Raw genomic sequence first — 24,102 nt, 5'->3', positions numbered from 1 at the left:
CTTATGGTGTCTCCTGGTGTGTAGCGTACCCGTGTTTATATAAATGCATCCGTCCACTCTCGCATGGGCTCTGGGGTGTGGGTTATGGCAAGCCAGGACATCCCCGCTCCCTCCCAGGGTTGTGTAGTGACACGCAGGGTCACAGAAACTGTCTCCAGAAAGGAGCTCCACCGGGGCATCTGGGTGGCTCAGTCTCAGTCGATTAAAGGTCCAACTCTTGATTTCGGCTCAGGTCATGACCTCAGGGTCCTGGGATGGAGCCCCGTCCCGGGCTCCGTGCTGGGTGTGAAGCTTGGGATTCTCTCTCTCTCCCTCTCCCTTTGTCCCTCCCCCGACCCCCTCTCTTAACAAGAAAGAAGGGAAGAAACTCTGCGGCTCTGCTGTGGGAACAACCCCAGGCAGCAAGCGTCTATGTGGCGAAGCTGCGACTCATGAAATCGTAAGCTCTGAGACCACGGAGACCATGGATGGACCTTTCACCCTGACCTGGAGGAGCCAGGAGGCTCTGAGTTCCGGGCAACCTTCTCGCTTGTCTCATTCCAAGTCCACTCTGCTCTGAGTGCCCTGATACAACACCCAACACCCAGCTCGAGCTCATTTTTAGGAGGAAAAAGTGGAGACAGAGTAACCTTATCACTCTTGGAGAGAGTCGCTGGCCAGGAGGGCTCTCATCCACGCGCAGAACATTCATCCCTGCTGTCAAAGTCATCAGAGAGAGCACCTTCAAGACAGGCACGTGTCCAGAATTCTGTATTCACCACCGACTTCTCAAATCCCCCGTCAAAACCTTGCAAGAGAACAGCAGCAACCGGGCAAGAAACTAATAAAGCCGAAGTCTGCCTGGGTCCTTCTTGCCGCAAACGTACGCTGTCTTGAGAAGCGCAGCCTCTCGTCCCGTGCGCAGGGGCTGGACAGCTGAACAGGTACTGGCAGTTCACGGGTTCGAGAACCAGAGCCCCGGCGACAGCTGCAGCGGCCTCCCCAGAGCGCTGACCTCCTCAGCACCAAGCAACACCTGTGGCTCCCTGCTGGCCGCACCCTTCACCCGCCGCAGCGCACCTCGTTCCTGACATGCTCGCGTTAAGAACATTTTATTGCCCCTTGGTTTTCATTATTAATGAAAAGGGACCAGAATGATCTTTCCTAAAGTTCAGAGAGTCTATAAAGACAAGAAGCTGAAATGCCATTTTACTCGTTTTGGAGATGTGTGATACAATTCTGTCTTGTGGTGAAATGAAAAAAGAGAGAAACGAAGACGGAGGGAACTCTGCCCTGCCGCACGCCTTTCAAAGGGTAACAGACGGGGGCTCGCGGGAGAGCGTTCGGCGCGATCCCAAACTGGCTCAGAGCCCCAGCTGTGACCATCTGGAGTCCTGTCTGCCACCGACCCGGGGGCCCATCTTCCCCAGAGCGGGTGCAGACCCCCCCAGGAGCACGGAGAGCAGGGCAGCAGGTCCTCACGCTCCTCGAACGTCCAGAATTTTATAGTCGAGGGCAGAAAATGGGGCCCGTCACTTTTCCGCTCTCACTCAGAAGAAAGGGGAGTGGAAGGAATGAGCTTTTTAAAAGCTTCAGAGCCTCCAATCGGGAAGCAGAGTCCTGTCCGCGAACAAAGCCGACACGAAGCCCGAGATCAGAGATCCTGGTTCCACACCACCAACCCGACGGCTCCCAAGGACGTTCTCCTCTTCTCGTCAAGCACAGGCCACTTGACTGAAGGTGGCAGAGCTCTGCTACGTTGGAAGAACAGAGGAACAATGATATGTTTTCTGTCGCTCAGGTTCAAACTGTCCCCAGCACTCGCGCAACAGGCGCGACCAGCTCACGAACTGAATGGCCCAGTATTTTACCAAGACCCCATCACTGGCAGCAGGTGTCTCCCCACACGGGCATTGCTGGCCCTGCTCCGCTGTCTCGGGCAGCAGCGAGGTCCGAGGACAAACGTGCAGGGAGAAGAGCGTGGGGTTCTTCGAACCTCAACAGCTTCTCTGACCTCCCAAGGACTCTGTCAGTTAGTGGGAGCTTGGACACTCTCTGAGGAGGTCCGGCTGCCCAAAAGCAATTCCACAGCGTACGGTGGCCCCATCGGGGGTAGGAGAGACGCATCCCTGGGACTCCCTAACCATTCTGTGAACACACGTAAACCAACATGACTCCATTCCTTTAGTTAAACCTCCGCTGACCAAGAAATTCTCACCTAGTAGGCGAGAACAAACATCGGGTAGCACGTGTGGGGCTGGCAATCCCACACACACCACAGCAATGTTGAACTTGAAGCCACCTGGTCATGCACCTGGATTCACTGATGCCGTGGAAATGCCGCATCCGCTAACGGGTCAGAGAAGAGCTAGAGATGGCCCAGGATCGTCCTGCTGCGGCAGTCTGAGGAGCTTCTGACCACGCGGAGAAACTGTCAAGTCCTCGGGGAGGCCGACAGCCTGAGCGCGGGGCAAGGTCCCCTCCACACTCCCCAAGGCTGGGGCTGTGATGCCACACGGTGCCGCATCTAGCTGCTCAAATCATCCCAACAAGCCACCCTGAAAATTAAATAAGACAGGCTCCTCTACAGCAAGGTCCTGGCATCAAGCCAGTCTGCCAAACCTGGCCTTGTTACGGCACGGAGGGGCGGGGCTGGCGACACACACCGAGGCCGGCGACCCGCGGGACAGTTGTAGCCGGTGGAGCTGCGGGGGGCTGGCCACCGTGTGGGGGGCTCACTGAGGCCCCCGGCAGAGCATGGCCGGCGGCAGCCGGAAGGACATACCAACCGGAGAGCAGGAGCTAGAAACACAGCAGCTCCGAACAGAAGCACCTGGACAGCTGTGAGGCAAAGACACCATAGTAGCCCCACAGCAGTCACCTCTGAAAATCCAAGACCTGTCTTCACGTGAACATCCTGTGAAAGACAATCTTCCCACTTCCCATGGGCCACTACTCTATCGCTAGTGTCATCTTCAGGCAGGAAGGACACCGACAGTCATATCTATATCCTCACTCACAGATTAAAATATATGAGCTCTAATTAAACTGTAAGAATTCAGAAGAGCCCAGGAATAGGCCCAGGCGTTATCTAGTCCAGGATTCTTCTGACGAAGAGGCCCACGAAATTCTACGGAGAAAGAATAATCTGTGTAACACCTGTGCCGGGACAAGTGGAGAGCCACGGAGGGAGGAAACCGAACCTCGACCCTCCCCTTGTGTCATACATAAGCATGAACTCAAAACAGATCACACACTGAGGCCAAAAAGCAAAAATTCTAAAGCTGCTGTAAGAAACCAGAGAAGAAAATCTTTGGGGTGAGCAAAGACATCTTAAAAAACAAAAAGAATGAGCCATAAAAGGGGAAAAAAAGAATAAAATGGACATGATCAAAAGCTTGAATCGGGGCTTTTCAAAAGACACTGCCAAGAAAACAAAAAGGCACATCATAGACTGGGGGTGGGGGGAATATCTGCAAAACGTGTACTTGATAAAGGGCTACATCCATACAACTCGACAATAAAACGACACGACCTGGAAGAAAGTGCAAGACTGGAAGAGACGACCCATGAGCGGCCTCTGCACGGCCGGTAAGCACACGGAAACATCTCTAGTAGTCGCTGGAGAGATACAAGTTAAAAGTACGATGAGGTTCTATTACACACCTATTTCTAGGATGGCTAAACTTAAAACCTGAGAATACCAAGTGTAGACAAGGATGCAGAGCAACTTAAATTCTCCTGCATTGTTGAAGGGAGTGTAAAATGGTGTAACCACTCTGCAAACTAGTCTTATAATTTCTTACAAAGTCAAACATCCACCTAACGTGTGGCTAAAGCAATCTACTCCCAGATGTGAAACTGAGAGAGAAGGAAGCATGCTTGCACTTGCACGTGAATGTCCACAGCAGCATTCATTACTCATAAGAGCCCCAAACTAGAAACCCAAACAACTATCAATGGTCGATGGACAAATTGTGGTATATCCAAAGAGCGAAGTAATAGGAGTTAGCAAACTGCCCACTTGGCTAAGCCCCACCTTGGCCTACTTCTATCCAGTTGTGAGTTCAGAATGGTTTTTATATTTTAAAGGAATGGGGGGGGGGTATATGTCACAGAAACGTGTGTATATTTGCGTGTGTGTGTGTGTGATCTGATCAGACTATTTATCTCAAAGGATCCGTCTCAAAGAATTACCTTGGGGTAAAGAAACTAGACACAGAAGACTACCTGCTATATGATGCGATTTACGTGAACATCTCTGGAAAACTGAAATTGCGTGATCCAAAGTAGACTGCTGGTTCGAAAGAACCTGATGTTGGGGAGAAGACTGGTGCGGGGCAGGGGGCACAAAGACACTTCCTGGGGTCATGGGAATTTACTATATTGTAATTGTAGTGTTGGTAACATGAGTTAAATGAGTTACAACTTGTGAATTCACCAAGCTATACACTTAAAATTGATTTTTTTAAAGATTATTTATTTATTTGCGAGAGGAAGAGAAAGCATGTACACACACATACAGGGGAGGGGCGGGGGAGAGGGAGGAGCAGGCTCCCCGCGGAGCAGGGAGGCCAGTAAGGGGCTTGATCCCAGGACCCCAAGATGATGACCTCAGCCAAAGGCAGATGCTTAACTGAGCCACCCAGGCACGCCTAAAATTGATTAATCTTCTTGTGTATAAATCATACTTCAGGGGCACCTGGTGACTCAGTGGGTTAAGCCTCTGCCTTCGGCTTGGGTCATGATCTCAGGGTCCTGGGATCGAGCCCCACATCGGGCTCTCTGCTCGGCAGGGAGCCTGCTTCCCCCTCTCTCTCTGCCTGCCTCTCTGCCTACTTATGATCTCTGTCTGTCAAATAAATAAATAAAATCTTTTTTAAAAAAATCATACTTCAAGAAAGCTGACTAGAAAGAAAAATTACGAAAAACCCAGAAATACAAAACTGCCATATGACCTAGCAACTTAACTCCCAGAGGTCTACACAAGAGGACTGAAAACATACACCCACGTCGGACTTGCACCCAAGTGCTCTCAGCAGTGTGGTTCAGGTTGGTCAAAACTGAAGGTAACCTAACTGTGGGTCAGCCGGCGAGCCGCTAGACTCGAGATGGTCCGCCCACACAACGGGTGCCGAGAAAAGCAATACAAAGGAAGTGTTGCTGGATGCCAGCCCGTGGAGAAGCCACGAAGGCGCTCGCTGAAAGGAGGCAGGCACGGGGGACCACATATAGGATGATTCCATTTACCAGAAATGTCCAAGAAAGGTAAATTTACAGCGACAGATTAGTGCCTGCCTGGGTGGGTGGTGAGAGTCTCGGTAAACAGACACAGAGGATCTCATCTGGGAAGGAAAGTGCTCGCACTGATTACGAGTGTGCCACTCAGTAAGACACGGAAAGTCAGGAACTGCACCTTTGAGATGGGTGAGGGTTACGATATGTAAAATGCACTTCATGTAAAAAACTTTTATTATCATATGGTTTCACTTATTCGTGGAGCATAAGAAATAACACGGAGGACATGGGGAGATGGAGAGGAGAAGGGAGTTGGGGGAAGTTGGAGGGGGAGATGAACCCTGAGAGACTGTGGACTCTGAAAAACAATCTGAGGGTTTTGGAGGGGCGGGGGGTAGGAAGTTGGGTCAGCCTGGTGGTGGGTATTGTGGAGGGCACGTATTGCATGGAGCACTGGGTGTGGTGCATAAACAATGAATTTTAGTACACTGAAAAGTAATTAAAAAAATAACAATTTAAAAAACAAAAAAATTAAAAAAAAAATTTTTTAAACCTCTCCAACGTTGGGGGAAGTAAAGTTATCACAGATAAGACACCAAAACCGTAAGCTGTAAAAACAAAAATGAAAACAACAACAACAAAACTAAACTAAACAAAAACCCAAAGATAAACGGACATCATCAGTTTTTAAACCTTTTCCAAAAGACAATCTCAAAAAGAAAAAGGTAGCCATGGGCCACGAGGAAATCCTGACAGACATCCAACAAAGCACATGAATCCAGAAGATGGGAAGAACTCTTCCAACTCAAGAAGATGATTAACAATTGGCAAAAGATGGGAACAGCCGCTTCACCGAAGAAGTTATGCAAATGCACGGTGAGCACGTAAAGAGACGCTCAACGTGATTAGCCATCCCGGAAACGTAAACTCAAAGCACTATGAGATACCACTGTATACTCGTGAAAATTGCTGGCGTTAGAAAAGACAGAAAACATCCAAGAGCGAGGCTACGGGGCGACCACATCTTTCCCACGTTGTTGATGCGGATGGGAAATGGTGTTACCACTTTGAAAACAAGTTTGGCAGTTTTTGTTTGTTTGTTTTTTAAAGACTTTATTTATTTATTTGACAGCGATCACAGGTAGGCAGAGAGGCAAGCAGGAGCAGGTGGCCAGGTGGCGGGGGAGAAGCAGTCTCTCTGCAGAGCAGAGAGCCCGATGCGAGACTTGATCCCAGGAACATGAGATCATGACCTGAGCCGAAGGCAGAGGCTTAACCCACTGAGCCACCCCGGCGCCCCAAGTCTGGCAGTCTCTTATCGAGACAGACATTCATTTAACGTATGAGCCAGCAACTCCACTCCAAGGCATTCACCCAGGAGACATAAAAACATACAGACTTGCACACGAACATTCGCAAGAGCTTTGAGCACCATAGCTCAGAACTGGAGACAGCCCACAGCCCCACAGGTTGTCCGCCGATGAACGGACAAACATGGCCCATCCCCACCACGGAATACTGCTCAGTAGTAACAAGTAGTTATGTACAAGCGGTAAATAACAAGTACCTCTTTGCACAGTGACTTGAATAAAGCTCAAAAATATTATGCTGAGTGAAAGACCAGACCAGAGAGAGTACATACTGTATGATTCCATGTATAAAAAACCCCAGCAGGGGCACCTGGGTGGCTCAGTGGGTTAAGCCACTGCCTTCGGCTCAGGTCATGATCTCAGGGTCCTGGGATCGAGTCCCGCATCGGGCTCTCTGCTCCACAGGGAGCCTGCTTCCTCCTCTCTCTCTCTGCCTGCCTCTCTGCCTGCTTATGATCTCTCTCTGTCAAATAAAAAAATAAAATCTTTAAAAAAAAAAAAAAAAACCCAGCAAAGAAAAATCTAGTGAGAAGCAACGGATGGCAGACCAAGGGTTGCCCCAGAATCAGGCTGGCCGGGAACAGGGCACAAGGGAATGTTCTGGGGTACCGCCAATGTTCGACAATGTGGTGACGCCCACATGGAAGTGTTCACCTGTCGAAGCTCAGAATCATACAAATAAAATACATGTGTTTTATTTTAGGTAAATTACACCTCAATAAAACTGATAAAGAACAACAACAAAAAAAAAAGGGTTAGAATTTTTAAAACAAAGAGAAGAGGTACAGGGAGCCAGCAGGGACTGCGAACAGCAGCCAGCAGTGTGGACTCCGGGTCCTCCCTCTGCTCAGTGGGCAGCTGACACCAAGGGGAGAAGCAACACCTGAGAATTCACATTCCGCTTTTTTTTTTAAGATTTTATTTATTTATTAGAGAGGGAGATCACAAGTAGGCAGAGAGGCAGGCAGAGAGAGGGAGGGAAGCAGGCTCCCCACTAACCAGAGCCCGATGTGAGGCTCGATCTCAGAACCCTGGGATCATGACCTGAGCCAAAGGGCAGAGGCTTAACCCACTGAGCCACCCAGGCGCCCCCACATTCAACTTTTTAAAGTGCCCCCCCAGCAATTTCTGATACCTACAAAAGAATATAACATTTATATAAGTTATGAAGCATGATGAATTAGCAATCCTAAACCCACCTACTCTACCAGCTAAAGCTTTTCAAATACCACTGAAACTAGCCACGTGCTCCTCTGCACCCAAGGGAAACCATCATCCTGCAGTCAGTGCGTTTTCTAACTCAAAGCTTCTGCGGGATAGGAAAAGCTGGGAACGTGCCCACCAGGACAAGGACTGCACTTCTCAGCCTCTTGTGCAGAGGGTGTGGCCGTGGGTCCTTAGAAGGCTGACCCTTCTCCCTCCTGTCCCTCCTCGTGCTGGCTGGACGGCAGAAGGGACAGCTGGGGCTGGAGCTGTCCCACCGGAGCACAGACCGGCTGCCAGCCAGGTGTCGGGGTGCAGAGCACGTTCACAGAACTGAGGAATAGTCTTCCATCTCGTTTAAGGCCACTCTTGTCTTGGGTTTCCTGTTATTTGTTGCAGAAACTTATAAAACGAACACAGGCTGCACTGTGGGCAAAGATACAATCCTACCTACCACCAGCACCAGAGACGCTTTCAGCAGCCTAAGAACCTTAAGGCTTGGCTTCCTTTACTTGGTTCTTTCCTGCGACACTTGCCCTCCTCAGTGTCTCCAAATAGCACTTCTGCGGCACCCGCATGGCACCGCAATGGGGGAACCACAAAGCACAGAACACACAGGGTGCTCGCTCTTGAAATGCTAAACCACTTATTAAACCAATCACATGGACAAAAGAAAAAATATAATCTCCTAGAAATTAGAGAAATACTTCCTTCAATACACAAGCCAAATCCTCCTATGTAAGTCAAAAGCGAGATGTGCCTTCGTAAATTCCGAAAGCTGTCCCCATCGCCCCCAGCAAGATGGCACGGGTTAGTCCTCGCTGGACTCCCGCAAGCACTGGGCTTTCCTCTAAATGGTCAAACGGCGGCCTCCCGAAGGCAAGGCCCGTCCTCCGCTCCCACAGCCCGCATGGCCTCGCACGCGGGAGGCCCCACTCGCTGGCTGCCTGGGAAGCCCCCCAGCCCCGCTGGCGGTATTACAGGAACAGCCTGTCGATTCCCACGCACATCTCCACTACCACCCACCCATTCAACAAGCACTTTCAGGGCTGAGGCTGAGTGTTGGGCTACAGAGCTTGAAAAAAGAAAAAAAGCCTCTAATTCCAGGAACTCCGACATAAAAGACAAGTGAATACACACTTAAGGGTAGTATGGCAGGAAACAGGGGACTGAGCGCAGGCCAAAGGGAACCTCCGTCCTGCCGGAACAGAGGCATCTGAGAGCGCCCCTGGAGGCGCTGGCGGCTGCCCCTGACCCTGAGGGACAGCAACGAGCTGGCCGGGCAAAGAGGGGAAGGCGCTCCAGCAGAGCATCTGGACAGCCCCTCACACACTCCCAGAACACCTTCCCGAACTCTCCACGCAGCATTCTCTCAGATGATCCCAGTAATTTTCATATTAGTCTAAGAATAATATGGTCAGACAGGTAATACAGCCTCAAGAATGATTAGGTGACACATTTTGATGTAAAAAAAGAAAAATCAATGTACTTCTGACAGTCCATATGCCTTTGCCTTAGCCTGGTTGCTCTTACCTGTCTTGGCCGGTCAATGGACTGACCATGTCCCCCTCCGCCCACCCAGTTAAGCCTCTCCCGAGGTCTGAGGTGCCCCTTGGCCTCATCTGCGCCACTGGCTTCACCTGGACCTACTTCGCAGGCACCGCTTTTTGCTTAACTGCCTTTTCTGCTCAACAAGAAAAACTAGAGAAAGCAACCAAGTCTTATTAATCACTTCACCGCAGAGGTCTAGCACAGTGCCTGGCCCACAGCAGGAATAAAATAATAAATGCTTGCTCAGTGAATGAAGATATTCAAGGTAAGTATAGGTGCTAAATAGGGCTATGAAGAAGCACAGTGAGAAAGAACCCACACTCTTGAGATTTCTAATCAAATGTCAAAGCCTTTCAATAACCTCACACACGTACATCCTAATTGAAGCTATACAGGTCACTCTTTGAAAGACCTAAGCTGGTTAACAAAGACAGTGAGGGAAGATATTTAAGCCTAAGAAAAAAAATATTATCCTACAAAATTTACAATGGCCCTGCCTAAATCTCAAAGCTACCTTGCTTCTTGTTTCTTTGGGAGGAAAGAAGAAAAATCAGCTTGCAGCAAATCAATCAAGCACTTATCAGAACTTGACGTGCAGGACTGGGTAGGCGCTGTGGATATACACAGGTACCGATTCCTGATTCAAAGCTGGACAAAAAGAGGGGCACCTGGGTGGCTCAGTGGGTTGAGCCGCTGCCTTCGGCTCGGGTCATGATCTCAGGGTCCTGGGATCGAGTCCCGCATCGGGCTCTCTGCTCAGCGGGGAGCCTGCTTCCTCCTCTCTCTCTCTGCCTGCCTCTCTGCCTACTTGTGATCTCTCTCTGTCAAATAAATAAATAAAATCTTTAAAAAAAAAAAAAAAAAAAACAAAGCTGGACAAAAAGAAAGCAAAACGAGAAGCAGAGAACATCAGATTTGCTCTCGAATCCCAGTCTGACTTTTCCAGAGCTCTGCCTGACTTTCCTCTGAGCCCTGACAACACTGGTTTATTCTCACACCAGGTGACATGAAGCTTCCCCTCAATGTCAACCTCCTACCGCTTTCACAAAGACTTCTCTGACTTCTCTAGCCCACATTAATTTTTCTCTTTTCTGTATTCTTACGGAATTTCTTGTCTGCATAATTAATTTTGGCATTAAATCACAATGTCTTTGATTATTATCCTTTTCTTAAGAGTTCATCTTTTCTCTCCCAGAGAGCCTGTAAGATTTTTAAGGATCATGTTTTGTATCTCTGATGACACACAGTAGATGCTTAGCAAACACGGGCAGACTGACCTGGTGCCTTTACGACAGGTGTCCAAGTTCCCTTTGCTGACACAGGCATTTACCACCAGCTCAAGGTCAACCACATTCACCAAAGAGCAGAGACACCAAAAGAGGTACAGGGTGGGACATCTGCCACCAAAGCAGAAGGGCCAGTGGATCCAGAGGAGATCATCCAAGAGCACCGGGCTCCCCGGGGCTGTCTTGAAAAAGCTTACCCCTCCCCAAGACGTGAGCATTGGGGGCTGAGCCCAGAGAATCCCATTTTCTAGGCTAAGGTTCAGAGATGGAGTATCTGCCCTTAAAGAGCCAAGACATGGAAAGAAAGGGCTCTGGATGTGAAATGGGCAGGAATACACATGAGCGGAGGCCATAAATCCCTCCCCGGACGCAGACAATGCCTCGGTGATAAGCATACAGATTGCACACCTAGTTCAGAAACTCCCCTGAGTTTGCTTGTAATTAAGGGGGTTAGAAAGGTAAAAAAAATATATAAACCCAATTAATCATTTAAATATTTAAAGTCAGATTTTTTCCTCACTCCAGGATTAGTATATTTCATAACGCCGGCAGCAGACAGCCCTGGTTTTTACTGGGGTTCATTTTAGAGCATGTTTAAACTAGTCAGATTGAGTGATGCTTCCAGCAACTAATCGCATGTCAAATAAAAGATATTTTATGTAATAAATTACCGCTACAAGTAATTCAAATGTCATTTATCAGTTTTATTATCAGTCAGGCAAAGTCTTGTTTCTCTATATTAATCAAAATCAAGCTTTTTTTTTTTTTTTTTCCTTTTGAACAGTTTTGACACCTCTTGGCAAAAGTACAGAAGTGAAGAGGTAGAGTCACCCCCGGAGCTGGAAGGAGCGGTGTAACAGTACAAGAGGAACGAAGCTCGACAATGACAAGCAGAAACTTCAGGAATTTAAAATTGCCATTACCATTGTTTTTATACTAGCGTCAAAGCAGGAAGGAGTCTGTCTCTAAGAAGATGTATTTTATTTTTAGGGCTGGGAGACTCTTAAAAATACTCCTACCTAAATACCTACACGTGTAATGCTTCTTCTCAGAGAGACCTGGACAGAAGAATCTTGATGACAGCACTGTCCCCCTCCACCCCCCCCTTCTTCTCTTTCAGAAAGACCAACAGTTTAACCCCTTATGCCTACCAAAAGTAGACGTGCGCATGAGGTTTTAGGCCAACTCTGTGACCAACCAGAACAATTTGTTCTGAGCAAGAAGTTTCCAAGTAGCCGAGAGACCTGTTTGGTTTTAAGCCATGGAGGAAACAGCTGGAATAGAACAGATGTGCGTCTTAGAAAATTCTGCACCCCAGCTGCCACTGTCTGTCCTCAACAAATCCCATTAAATGGCTGGGCCCAGGGACACAACTAAAGAAAATGTGTGGAGACCTAGTCTTTGGATAGAAGGAAACATGGAGAGTATGTTTAGTGACCCAAAACAAACACAAGAGATGCGAAAGAATGCTGGCCAGGAAGGAGACGTGAGTCCCAGGCCGACAAGTGGTCGCTCCTGACTCAGTAGATCCAGTGCAAGGCTTACCGCTGAGCACCATTTCTTGGGTCTCAGAGGTCAGAGGATGCCAGTAGTCTGTGAGACAAGGTGACTAAGGATGAAATGAACTTGAATTCGTGTTCCCTGACCTCGCCCATTCAGCCTTATCCAAAAAGCAAAAGGAGATGTCTAACTGAGATCTGTGACACCATAACCCACCACCGGCCCCCTGCACTGCCTGAGCCCATAAGGATGGCAAAGTAAGGGACCAGACCACGTGCTGGGGTCCAAACAAGCCTGTCTTGGAAGGCATTTTGTTATGCCTCCCAAAATCCGACATCTAACACTGTTTTAAATTAACAAGTTTTGAAAAAATAAAACTTCCGAGATAGACAATTAAAATGAAGACAATTACAGAAAAGGCATTTTGAAAGACAACAGATCCAAGGCTGAGTTATGTTAAAGACATGAAACTTGAGCTATTTTCCACCACTCTGAAGTGAATTTTAATCTTTTTTGACTTCTCATAAGTGACTTAAAGAAGGGGTTCTAGCCGTATTTTGGAGATTGTACATTTATTACTAGTTTGAAGAAGCATTATTCCTCAAAGAGCTTCACTTAAAAACAACATGGGTATGTTCTCATGTACTAATTAAAAGCTAACTCAAAAAGGACCTTTACATTTAATTTGAAGTTCTCTAAGAGACTGTCACCACACAAATATACACGGTATAGCCAGGAGAAGGGAGGAAGGAAGGAGCCACCCCAAATCTACTAATATTAACTTTAAAAAGTAAAATTAGGAGAGGAGTCATTTCAGTGAGCAAACGAGACCGGGTTCATGAATCAGACGTTCACGTACTTGATGAAGGAGTGACACGCAAAGCATGATGTAAGAAAACAGAAACAGAACCAAGAAATACTTTTATAGACTCTTACTTGAAACCAAAATACTTGAAACAACACAATATACTCATTTATTCTGGTCCCTCGTCTCTTCTTAAATCTTTGTCACATACTTAAAAGTTTGTCTAGGAGAGGATTTGGGTGTGGCACATTCCTTTGGAAAAACCCAAGAGCTAGTCTACCAGTCCCGGTTAAACCCCCCTGGCTTTCTGAGTCTGGGAGCTGGGAAGCACTGCTCTTTGGCCAGAATCCTGAACCCCAGTCAAGGTCAAAGCAGGAGACTGAGCGGATGACTTACTGTACGGCTGAGAAATGAGGTGAGGGGGCTGGACAGGAACCACCTGTGTGGCCGGGCCCAAGGACGGAGGCTCATCGGCAGCCGTGCCCGACTGCTGGAAAGCCAAATCAATCTCTTCATCTGTCAGCCCTGGGGGGAGAAGAGGACATAATTGCAGGTGAATACCTTTTGCCACTGTCCCTGGACGCAACGAAATCTTCATTGAGAAAAGACCCTGAGAGCCACAGAGTGCCTAGCATCCTGGTAAGTTTCCTCTCCGATTTCGGATTCTCCGGAACCTCTCTCAGTTGCAATTTAACCTTAAGCGACAGAATATTAGCCTCCACACTGCTTCCAAATGTGGCTCATTCAATTTCCTTAATTTATCCTTGAGTTTATTGCTGCTTTTGAAGTCGCTCCGTACTGCAATTCTCCATTCTTCCCCCGAAAACAGATACCATCAACTGCAAATGTGACTCATTTTAATCTGTAATGGTGTTAAAAAAAGAGGGGGAAAAACTAACAATAATGCATGAAAACAGACAGGGAAACAAAAAACTAATTATTGGGTGAGACGACTAATTAGTCTCGATCGTTTCCGAAGACGGGAATAATTTGCTTTATTTTATGACAAATGCAGAAATAAAAAGAAAAATCAGGACTGACTGTGATTAGTATGAATGGGATATAGAATGTAAAGAAGAAAATAAAACAAGAAAACAGATCAAAACAAGGCCAGGCCCAAACTTTCAGATGGTTATTGCTCTAGCCTAGCACAGGCTGCCTGTACCGCCCTTGGCTAGCTTTTCCGCTTCTCTTTGTCTTAATCCTCCCGACACCAGCGCGCTGTGCTCAGGACGGGCCGGGAACGGCAGGGCGCCATCTGCAGTGGCCGCCGGGTGTGGCGAGGATCTGCCCATGGGAGAGTAACAGGCCGGGATGGGCCGGACGAGACCCCACTTCCAGGGGGCACAGGGCTGCGGCCGACTGGGGACGCTGGCCCTGTGGGAAGAGGACGAGCGAGCCCACCCACCGAAGAGCAGAAACCGGTGTGGCGCACAGGTGTGAGAAAGACTTGCCCGCAAGGCCGGTCCCAGAAGTGGGTACAGCGGGTACAAGAGTGTTGGGGCCACCGAGCGCGGGAGCAGCAGCGGGGACGTATGGCTAAGTCTGCAGACACCCCTCTGGCCCGGGATTCCAGGAATCCCAGGATCCAGGGCGGCTGCCACACAGAGCCTTTACACGAGGGCCGAGAGCTTCTCCCCACCTGGCAGCCCACAGCACAGTGGATCCGCCCCCCCGGGGGGGGGGGAGAGGAAGTACACGGAGGACCGGTATCTTCCAGCTTCGGCACCGCACACTTTGTGCCAAGCGGCTGACAGATGGGACACATTAATGCTCCGAAGCCCAACGCTGCCCACACCACACTGGCGTGTGGCAGGCTGAGCGCCTCTGCCGCTTCTCAGGTGGGCGACAAGGCCTGAACTACTCTGACTGCGGGCCCTGCCCCTCCCTGCGCTGAGCAGTTGAGGACTGTGCCCCCTTTGAAACCGCGGCCCCCCCACCCCGCACCCAGGGGAGCCAGCCAGTGGTGGGCAAGGCCGCCCCTCTGGGAGGCCGCCCCTCTGGGAAGCCGGAGTGCTGCTGGCCCTCCTCCCCCCAACAGCTCTCCACGCATTGCCCGGGCAGACGAAAAGGCCGGCGCCCAGCACCTTCAAGTACAAAAGTATGCAGGGCTGTACTGGGCCACTCCTCCTACCAAATTCCCGGCTTGCCCCAAAGGCCTCCCGAGAGAAACGGGGGCAGGACAGACGGGCAGGAACCCCGAGCTTGTGTCTCTCAGGTTCCATCCAGCTTGGAGGCCCGGCCCTCAACTTCCAAAGGGGAAGGGGAACCCCCTTCAGAGTTCTGGGAGCAAAGACCCGGTTGTAACGAGTTCATCATCAGCCCGCAGGAGAAGCAGGCACGCCTGCGGCATGGGCGGGGACGGGTGGTGACCAGTACACCCCGGGATTTCATAAACCTGGTGGTTCGTGTGCCTTGTCAGCCGCTGGCTGCAAATGAGGATAATTTTCCCAAAAGGAGCATTCAGTTGCTTTCTCATTTTCCCTTTTGGCTCTTTCAAATATAAACAAGTACGATAACGGTTAACGCTGGGGAAATATACAGTAAGTCACGGCTGTGCTGCGGAGCTGGTTAAAGGGACAGAGCTCCCTGCCCATTGCTCTGCCCTCTGGCCCACAGCTCTTACAAAGCCTATTTTCCTAATAAAACATGTTCCTTGCATTATTGCGGCCGAGCCCACTAGTGAGGCCGCGGTTTAAAGGGCATCAGCACTTCCTTCCAAGCTCTTATTTTTCAGAGACCTTATCATTTGATGCTCTAAATTTACATTGGCTGGAATTCTGATATCCCCAGTCCTCCGGAGAGCCAGGATTTTGATTTAGTTACATAAAATGAATCACTTTTCTTCTTGTAAAAAAAAAGAAAAGAAAAAAGCATTTTCATGATCTCACTGAGTAATATAATTTCAGAGCTGGACCATGATCCTAGCCACTGCGTTCATTTAACAGATAAAGAACAACAACTAAGCCCAAGGAGGGGGAAAACATGCCTCAGAACCCACGAGGCAGGGCACGGTGCTGCCAGCTTGACAACCCGCGGCCCCACGGCTCTCTCTCTGGGGCCTGGTGACTGCCCCTCTAGCACAGAAACAACAAACGGCAGCTTCTGAGACCATGTCTTAAATCTTCAAGCTTGTGAGAGGTTGAGAGAAGCACTAGAGGGTCTCTCTGAGCCCCACCTGGCACCCCCATCTCCAGGTGAGGGCTGACGAATGGCGCTGGGAGCCTAGAGACCAAAACAGCACAGGAACAGAACGCCTGCATCCTATCTGCAAATGACACTGGGACAACTTTTTGTACAACTCCGGAACCACAAGGGTAGTGTCCCCGCATCGCTCTAATATTCTAACTCCCAGGACATCCGGAGGCCTCTCCCAGGCGGGTGCCCATGCTTCCCTCAGAGCCCCCTTCCTCGGAGTGTCCCCAGGTCGGGGGCACTGGCCAGCCAGGTTCAGGCTCAGGTTCAGGACTCTCTCAACTCAGGGGACTCATATGGGACTCACGGAGACTCGGCTGGAAGAGGTGTCCTCTCCTTCAGAACACAGCAGTTAACTATGCAGTCATGGGCTCCTGGTGCTGAACCGACCCTGCCTTCAGGAAGAGGGACAGCTTCAGGTCCCACACACAGGACATCCAGGTGCCCGCCCGCCCTCGTGAGACAAGCGACGGAGAGCTTAGATGGAGACCTTGCAGAATCCTAAAGGTTAAAAGGAATAATAAAGGAAACCGCCAATTGGAAGTGAATTATATTTGGCTGTGAAGGCTGAGGCACAGGCTATATTATAAAAGGCATCTCTGCGTTGTTTACCACCACCCTGACTAATGCAGACCTTTTTTTTGTTGTTGTTTTAAATAATCTCATGCAAATTAGACACACACACTTCCTTCCAGTTGATTGCTATCTGCAAGGAAAAATCTAACCGCAGAGGGACCGCGCAAGGGCTGAGCAGAGCAGAGATGGGGGCCAAGGGTGTCGCCGTCCCAGGGCAGGAAAACCTCCTGCCCTCAAGTCTTCCTCCTGCTGCCACCTTTGGAAGAATCAGCCAATTTCGATAAAAGTAAAGCCCAAGATTTTCTTTCAGCTGGAGTATCAGCTTGCATTACGTGGTATCACTAGCACTTTGCATTCAGACGCTTTCAGTAACGTCAACCTCTGCCACTTGCCAATTCCAAGAGCTACCAGCCCTGGTCTGTGACAGTTAAAACGTATCATTGACAGAGAATCAAACTAAAAGTCCCACTCAGGTATTCTGTCCTCTCACTAGCTTTAGCCAACAGGAGGAGAAAGGAGTGAGGGCACCTGTCCAAAGTGAGAAGGCCAGGACGCCTGCCTCTGAGAGGCAGTGTCATTTCACCTTTAAGACCGCAGATGTCTGGGGGCGCCTGGGTGGCTCAGTCGGTGAAGCGTCTGCCTTCGGCTCAAGTCATGATCCCAGGGTCCTGGGATCGAGCCCCACGTCCGGCTCTCTCTCAGCAGGGGCATCTGCTTCTCCCTCTGCCCCTACCACTGCTCATTCTCTCTCTCTCTCTCTCAAATAAGTAAAATCTTTGAAATTTAAAAAAAAAAAAAAAGGAAAGAAAAAAAGACCACAGCTGCCTGACTGGCAAAACTGAGAGCTCTCAGTGCACATTGTGCAAACGAAGGTCCCAGGCACCAGCCATCAGGGTGGATTCCTTGTTCTCGGTTGTCTGGAATCTACTTCCATAACCAGTGCCCTTTACAAGGAGACGGCTGCTGCCCCTGTGCAGGAGCTGGCCAAAGATTTCTTCTCCAACGCTTTCTCCAGGGTGGGATTCTTTTCAAAGAACAGAGCAAGCAAGCTACAAGCTATTGATTAATAAAGCCCCTTGTTACTGCTGCGGGCAACTGAAGTGCCTTGGGGCTACCACACCTGCTTATTTGTATCCCCTAGAAAATACGCAGATTTGTTTTCTTTTTCTAGAGGTTTCGGTTCAAATGCAAACAAAACCAAACGGGTTGACTTAGTGAGCTGCATCCTGCTGGCTCTGGCTCGGAGCACAAGGCTGCAGGTCCTTTCCCACGGACTCAGACAAAACTGGGCACCGGGAAGAGCTTTTCCCTGCAGGACGGGCAGTGCATGGGCTTCTCAGAATAAGTCACCTCGGTGCTGTCCCCAGTGACCGCAGAGCACTGCCACAGGGCCTGGCCCATTTCAGGTGAAGCAGAGAGACAGGTGACAGCAGACAGCAGCATTCTCTGCATCTTGTAGGTCAAACAACGACCGGGACAGCGGGGTTGGGAATAGTTTGGAAATAAGCAAGGTAATGAACACCCGACAGCACCTTCCAGCCAGACCTGAGTTTTATAATAAAAATGTCAAGTCTGGCTGGGATTAGGGAAGAGGGCCAGAGGGCCGGCAGCAAAGGGCAGCAGCTGCGGGCTGGCCACTGGGGCCATCTTCCTCCCCTGTCACAGTCCGCCCATGTATAGGACTTGGGTGATTCATCTGGGACGCGCGGAGACCGTGCGGGGGTCACCTCTCTGAGAACACGACTAGTTATCTCCCCATGTGCACTCTGAGAGGAGATGAGGCAGAGAAGACAGCTGGCTAAAAATACTCCCCAAATTAAAAGAAAAATCAACTCTCTCAGAAAAGGCTTGGGGGGGGAGGGGAAAAAGTATTTTTATTTTATTTTATTAACATTTTGTTGGAACAGTAGAGTACAATAAGGACTCTCAGAGCCTCTAAAAGTCGTTGGATGACCTGTAGACCCCTATTTCCCAGTGCCTTGTATAAAATTGAATTTTTTAAACATAAATTACACGTAATGACGACACTGTAAAAACTAACAGTAATGGAAAGCTGTGCTGTATTTCATTAGCCTGTATTATTCCGTGCCACCTGATCCAGCCGGGCCTTGTTTATGAGTCAGTGTGTTAGCAGATGCCGATGGAAGCATTTGCTTCGACCTTGCTCTTCTCATTGGGGCATGAAATTACGACGGCAGCACCTTGATATTACAGCCATAAATACAGTAAACTGCAAATTTAAGCCAACGGCTCCTATTGTCTCTGAACATAAAGCTGATCGGTATTTATTTAAAAGGAGAACAAAAAAAATATTATATATCACCTTGTTTATGGGGCCTCCCCCACCCACTTTCTTATCCCCTCCCCCAGCCCCCCAACCTGTCTAATTCACTTGGTTAAAATATTAAGCAAATAAGCCAAGTGCTTTCTCCCCTACTGATTAACTATTCCCAAGCGGCTAAAACAGTTTTTGAGAAAACTAGTTCCAAATATCATTACCTCACGAATGAAAGAGTTTTTATAAAAATTGACCTGATGGCAGGGCCGGTTTCCACCATCCTGACACTAATACGTAAATGCAGACACAAGATATGAGACTTTCCTGTCTCCTTAAAAGAGGAAAGTTCAAACAACAGGAGAAAAGTTGCTGGTGATGCCCTGAAATTGAATGTCCTCACAGTACCCTTCTAAAAATCGTTAGGTAGAAATGCTATTTGAAAAAGCAGCAAAACACTGCCTCCTGCCACCTAAGGAAAGAAAGAAAGATACCCAACCATGAATATAATTCTCATCTCAACACAGGGAGCCGGGGGACCTCTCATTAAAACTTGCACCAACCCCGTCCTTATCCCAGTGAACCATAAAGACAATATATCCTTTAAATACATTAAATGTGCAAGAAAAATAAACACAAAGACAAAAGGACACTGGATATCACCCAGCACGTCTCCTAGTATAAATCACTGAGTAAAAAGCCAGTGCAAAATGTATTGCACTGTTAGCTTTGAGACCGAGGAACCGGGAAGCCTCGCTCCACTGTAAGTCTGAAAGGGAAGGCAGTCTGCTCCCCTGATGTCAGAGGAAGAGGATCCCTCTGTGTCTCAGAGAGGCAGACGAGAGATGTAAAAACTCAGCCAAGTCCAAGTTTGGATGTTTCAAACAGTTGGTGGTGAAAACGCCAGCACACCAGCAGGCAGGCTTTGCAGCCTCCACTAGTGAAGACTGCAGGACTGACTGTCTGAGCCGTGAATTAAATGCAAGTTTCAGGGATCAATTTCACTCCAAATCAGACAGGCTGGGGCCACGGGACCCGGTGCTCAGCAGCATCAATGGCCAGGATCACAAGTTTTGTACATTTACTTCGGATACCTTATTCCACAGCCAGATGTACTCCCTCGGAGCCCTAAATTACTTCAGCCACACCAGTCACCGAGCTTAGCTCCTTCCGCCTAAGGAGGAAACTTCCCTATAAAATTTATTGAGCTTCTCTGGGGAGTAGTATAACTGGTGAACAAGACAGAAGTGAGCTGCCCCTTGGTGTAACACAAATTGAGATCTCTCGTATGAAAGACTGGGAGGGTTTCCAATCAGCATCCACAATGTCTATTTTTAGATCTATAGTCTGAAGGTTTTTTTTTTTTTCTTTTAATCCCTCTCCTCTAAATTAAAAACAAAAACAAAGAGGAGTTGATTTTGTTATTTGATCATCAATTCCAAAGGATTAATAGCACGGCAAATATTGTTGCCGGCTGTGGACGGCAGTATCTACGCCAGCAGGTCCTTGGCAACAGGCTAAGTCAGCCCTGCCACGGTGCACTGAACAAGTCCTGGGGAAGGAACTGTGTCTTTAAAGACCAAAGGGTGTGATAATCGGGAATCATAGCTATTTGAATGCCAAGGGCAGGTAAGCCTATGTTTGTGCATAGGCAGAAAACCCAAATTAATAAGCACTTTTTTTAAATTTTTTTTTTAATAAGCACTTTTAACTACACTTGAATCCTGCTCCTGTTTTAGAAGAGGCAAAGAAGTACATTTTAAAAAAAAAAATTTTTTTTTTTTTCCACCTTTGACATCCAAGCAAGAAATTCAGATCTGGCAGAAAAGCTGAAGCTCATCTGTTTGACCTATTCTTTTCCTTTCCTTCTTCTTCTGTTAAAAATCAAGAGAAAATGATATAGAGAGGGACAGTGACTCACCTACAGCCCCTGGTGAGCCCAGAGGCAGAACCAGATTTTCCACACTGAGTTCTTTTTATGGGGGGGGGGGGTTAAGTAGGAGCAGCCTGACATGCCTGCTCCCCTCTACTATCTGACACAACTAGAACATTTTTGATAAGCAAATTCTTAAAATCAATAGCCTCAAAAAGAAAAACAAAAAGAATATATATGACCATAGGGAGAAAACAAGGTAAAAGGTATATAGAACTTCTGCGTTAAAAAAAATAAATATTTGCATCTACACACATAAAAACAAATCTAGTTAGTCACTGCAGGCATAAAATAGAGAGGACAGAGGTAACTCTGGTTACAGACAGAGAAGGGACTTAGCTGGGGACAGAGGCTGAAGGCAGACTTTACACTGCCTATCCTTAGGAACTGTATTCCATGTGAATATATTTCCAATTCAAAAGTATAAATTATTTTCTTTTTAAAGATTTTATTTATTTGACAGAGATCACAAGTAGGCAGAGAGAGAGGGGGAAGCAGGCTCCCCGCTGAGCAGGGAGCCCGAGATCATGACCTGAGGACCCTGAGACCAATGACCTGAGCCGAAGGCAGAGGCTTTAGCCCACTGAGCCACCCCAGCGCCCCAAAAGGATAAATTACTTTTCAAGAACAAAAAAATATCTAGAAGGGGAGAAAAAAAAAACCAAAACCCTGAATCCGGAGCAAGATCACTTAAAATGGTTATTTATCCCCATTTCCTTGGAAGAGAAAAACCAAGATAGAAAAAGGTATAGGGACGAGCCCAGAAACCGATCAGAACGATATCCACATTTTCTAATTTCTTGCTTAACCCATTGTGGCTGTAACCACAGCAGCCAAGTACAAGGTAGCTTGCTTTCTTTCTTCTTTATTTTTAATGTGTGTTTTTAAAAGGCAGGCATCTGTTCTATTTTGACACATCCTGGCCGCCCAAATGTTTCTTTCAGCTCTAAATATTTGCTTCGCCAATGGAAATGTTTCCATCACTGCAACAAAACAAACATTTGCTTTGGGATGGTAGGGACAGCCATAAGCTGTTTCATATGTTACTGATTTGGGAAACAACTTACTATGGGACGCAAATCAAGGTGGAGATTTTTGTTCCTTACGGAGAACAGTGTACCAAGAAGACACAGTCACTCAAGGTGGAGATTTTTGTTCCTTACGGAGCTCAGTGTACCAAGAAGACACAGTCACTCAGCTGAATGCCGTGACGGTTCAATGTTTATTTGGGATTTTCTTTAACATCTTGAATCTTAAATATATGATGAAAAGGCTTACTATTTGGCATTCAACTTACTTCCTAAAGTTTTAAATTACTATGCAGCTATCAAACTCTTTTAAAAGTCCTCATGTTAATCTGATATTAACACATTAAAACATTCTATGTCCTAATAGGCCAATACAGTACATAAATTATTTTGTTACCACCTATTTGTGTAGCACAAATGACTTTGGTATTGGTTGCGATAGTCAACATTACTAGCGCAGAGATAAATATTTAGTATTCAACCAAATGCATAAATATTTGAGTGCTTATTTTGCTAGGCAGTGTGAGAACCGAGACCTCATCTTCCCTACCTGTTACATGGCAGCCTCCTTTAGATCTCTTCCAGCCTCAATTTCCTATGCTGAAAGAATATTTTGTCTGTCTTCTATTTATAATATAAAACATGTAATATTGTATAATATATAAACATAAGATCTGTAATACATAGACATATCTATTGACAGTAAAAATAGCACATCAACTGCAGAACGCACAGAAAATAAAAATACGAAAAGTAAAATTCATCCACATTTCCACTCTCCTAGAAATAACAACCAAAATCTATTAAGCCCATGTGTCAAAGAATAATTTAAGGAGTTTTTGTATTTTTAACTGTTTGAATCCCAAACAGGAGCAGGGTCCCATGTCCCTGTGCCCGTGGCCTCTTGTGGGCCTGTGCAGCGTGTAGCCCATGCAGTGAGGGGTGGCAGGGGTAGCCCCTTTGGCTCCCAGTTTACAGGTAAGGAAGCTGAGCTACAGGGACAGTAAGCAGTCTAGCTCAGGTTCCAGTGCCCGCGGGTGGGGATGCTCAGGAATCCGCAGGACTCCAGACAACACAGGGGAAGTATTCCAAACCTCTGTTCATGTTGAAAGCAGACACTGACATCCTGCCCTCGCTCCGGGCGTATCATTCAGATGTGTTGGTAAAGTTATTAAGATTGGATTTCTTCAAAATAAAAATGACTTTTTGGCATGAGAATACCCCAAAGCTGGCAAAGGAAGTGCCAACTGAGAAGTCTGCTGTGGAAGTGCAAACCGAGAAGCTTCTAGAATATAAGTCAGCACTTTATCTCAACAGTATTAAAAATGTTCAGGGGCGCCTGGGTGGCTCAGTGGGTTGAGCATCCGACTCTTGGTTTCAGCTCAGGTCATGATCTCAGAGTCTTGAGATCAAGCCCCGCGCTGGGTTCTGTGCTCAGTATGACATCTGCTTGAGATTCTCTCTCTCCCTCTGCCTTTGTCCCTCCCTCCTCCAAATAAATAAAATCTTAAAAATAAAAATTAAAATGTTCATAACCCTTTGATTCAACAATTTTGCTTCTAGGAAATAATAAAATAATGTGGTATAAAACTACTGTGCAAAGACGGTTCCTCGCCTTCTTTTTAAGAAAAGCAAAACATTTAAACAACATAAATGTCCAAAGAGGGCTGATTAGACAAATTAGGACACATTTCAGTAATGTGATATTATTCAACTGTGCACATTCTCATGAACAATTTCTGATGGCATGGGAAAATGCTTTTGATACATTAAGACATAAAAAGCAGATGTTATATTCATAGCGTGATCTTAATTACATTTAAAAAAAGAACAAAAGGAAGCAGGAGAGTTGCATCATTTTTAACTTAATCTGAATCCAACTTCTACATGTTCAGAAGAGAGAAGGGAATGACACTACAAGCCGCAGGGAGGGCCCACCGTTCCATTCAAGGAGTGTTGTGTTTGCAAGCAGGCATGGCACAGGACGAACGAATTTGCTGTCTGCTCATCAACTCATTCCCACACGCCCCACAGTCGGAGCATCCTGACAGCGGGAACGCTTTCCCCATACATCTTGGCACCCATATGCAAAGCCAACCGTGTTGTCCAGTGTTAAACCAAAGATTTGCTTCAATGGGAAGGAAAATGTGGCCGTACCAGACT

At 47.5% G+C, this 24,102-nt stretch overlaps 1 protein-coding gene across 2 annotated transcripts in view; it reads right to left on the bottom strand.

Moving 5' to 3' along the window:
• PEX14 (peroxisomal biogenesis factor 14) overlaps positions 1-24,102 on the bottom strand; it is a 138,542-nt gene that overhangs the window by 14,897 nt on the left and 99,543 nt on the right. The window contains exon 4 of one of the 2 annotated variants that reach the window (XM_082685378.1): positions 13,329-13,457. The exons of the other annotated variant lie outside the window; for it this stretch is intronic. Within the exon in view, the coding sequence (XP_082541504.1) occupies positions 13,329-13,457 (129 nt within the window). The remainder of the gene's footprint in view (positions 1-13,328; positions 13,458-24,102) is intronic. 2 annotated transcript variants of the gene reach the window in all.

This window comes from Mustela nivalis (genome assembly GCF_964662115.1).
Source record: "Mustela nivalis genome assembly, chromosome: 10".
In the NCBI taxonomy this organism is placed as follows: domain Eukaryota; kingdom Metazoa; phylum Chordata; class Mammalia; order Carnivora; family Mustelidae; genus Mustela; species Mustela nivalis.
The sequence above is the reverse complement of the archived record's forward strand: the minus strand, read 5'-3'. Positions and strand labels throughout refer to the sequence as shown.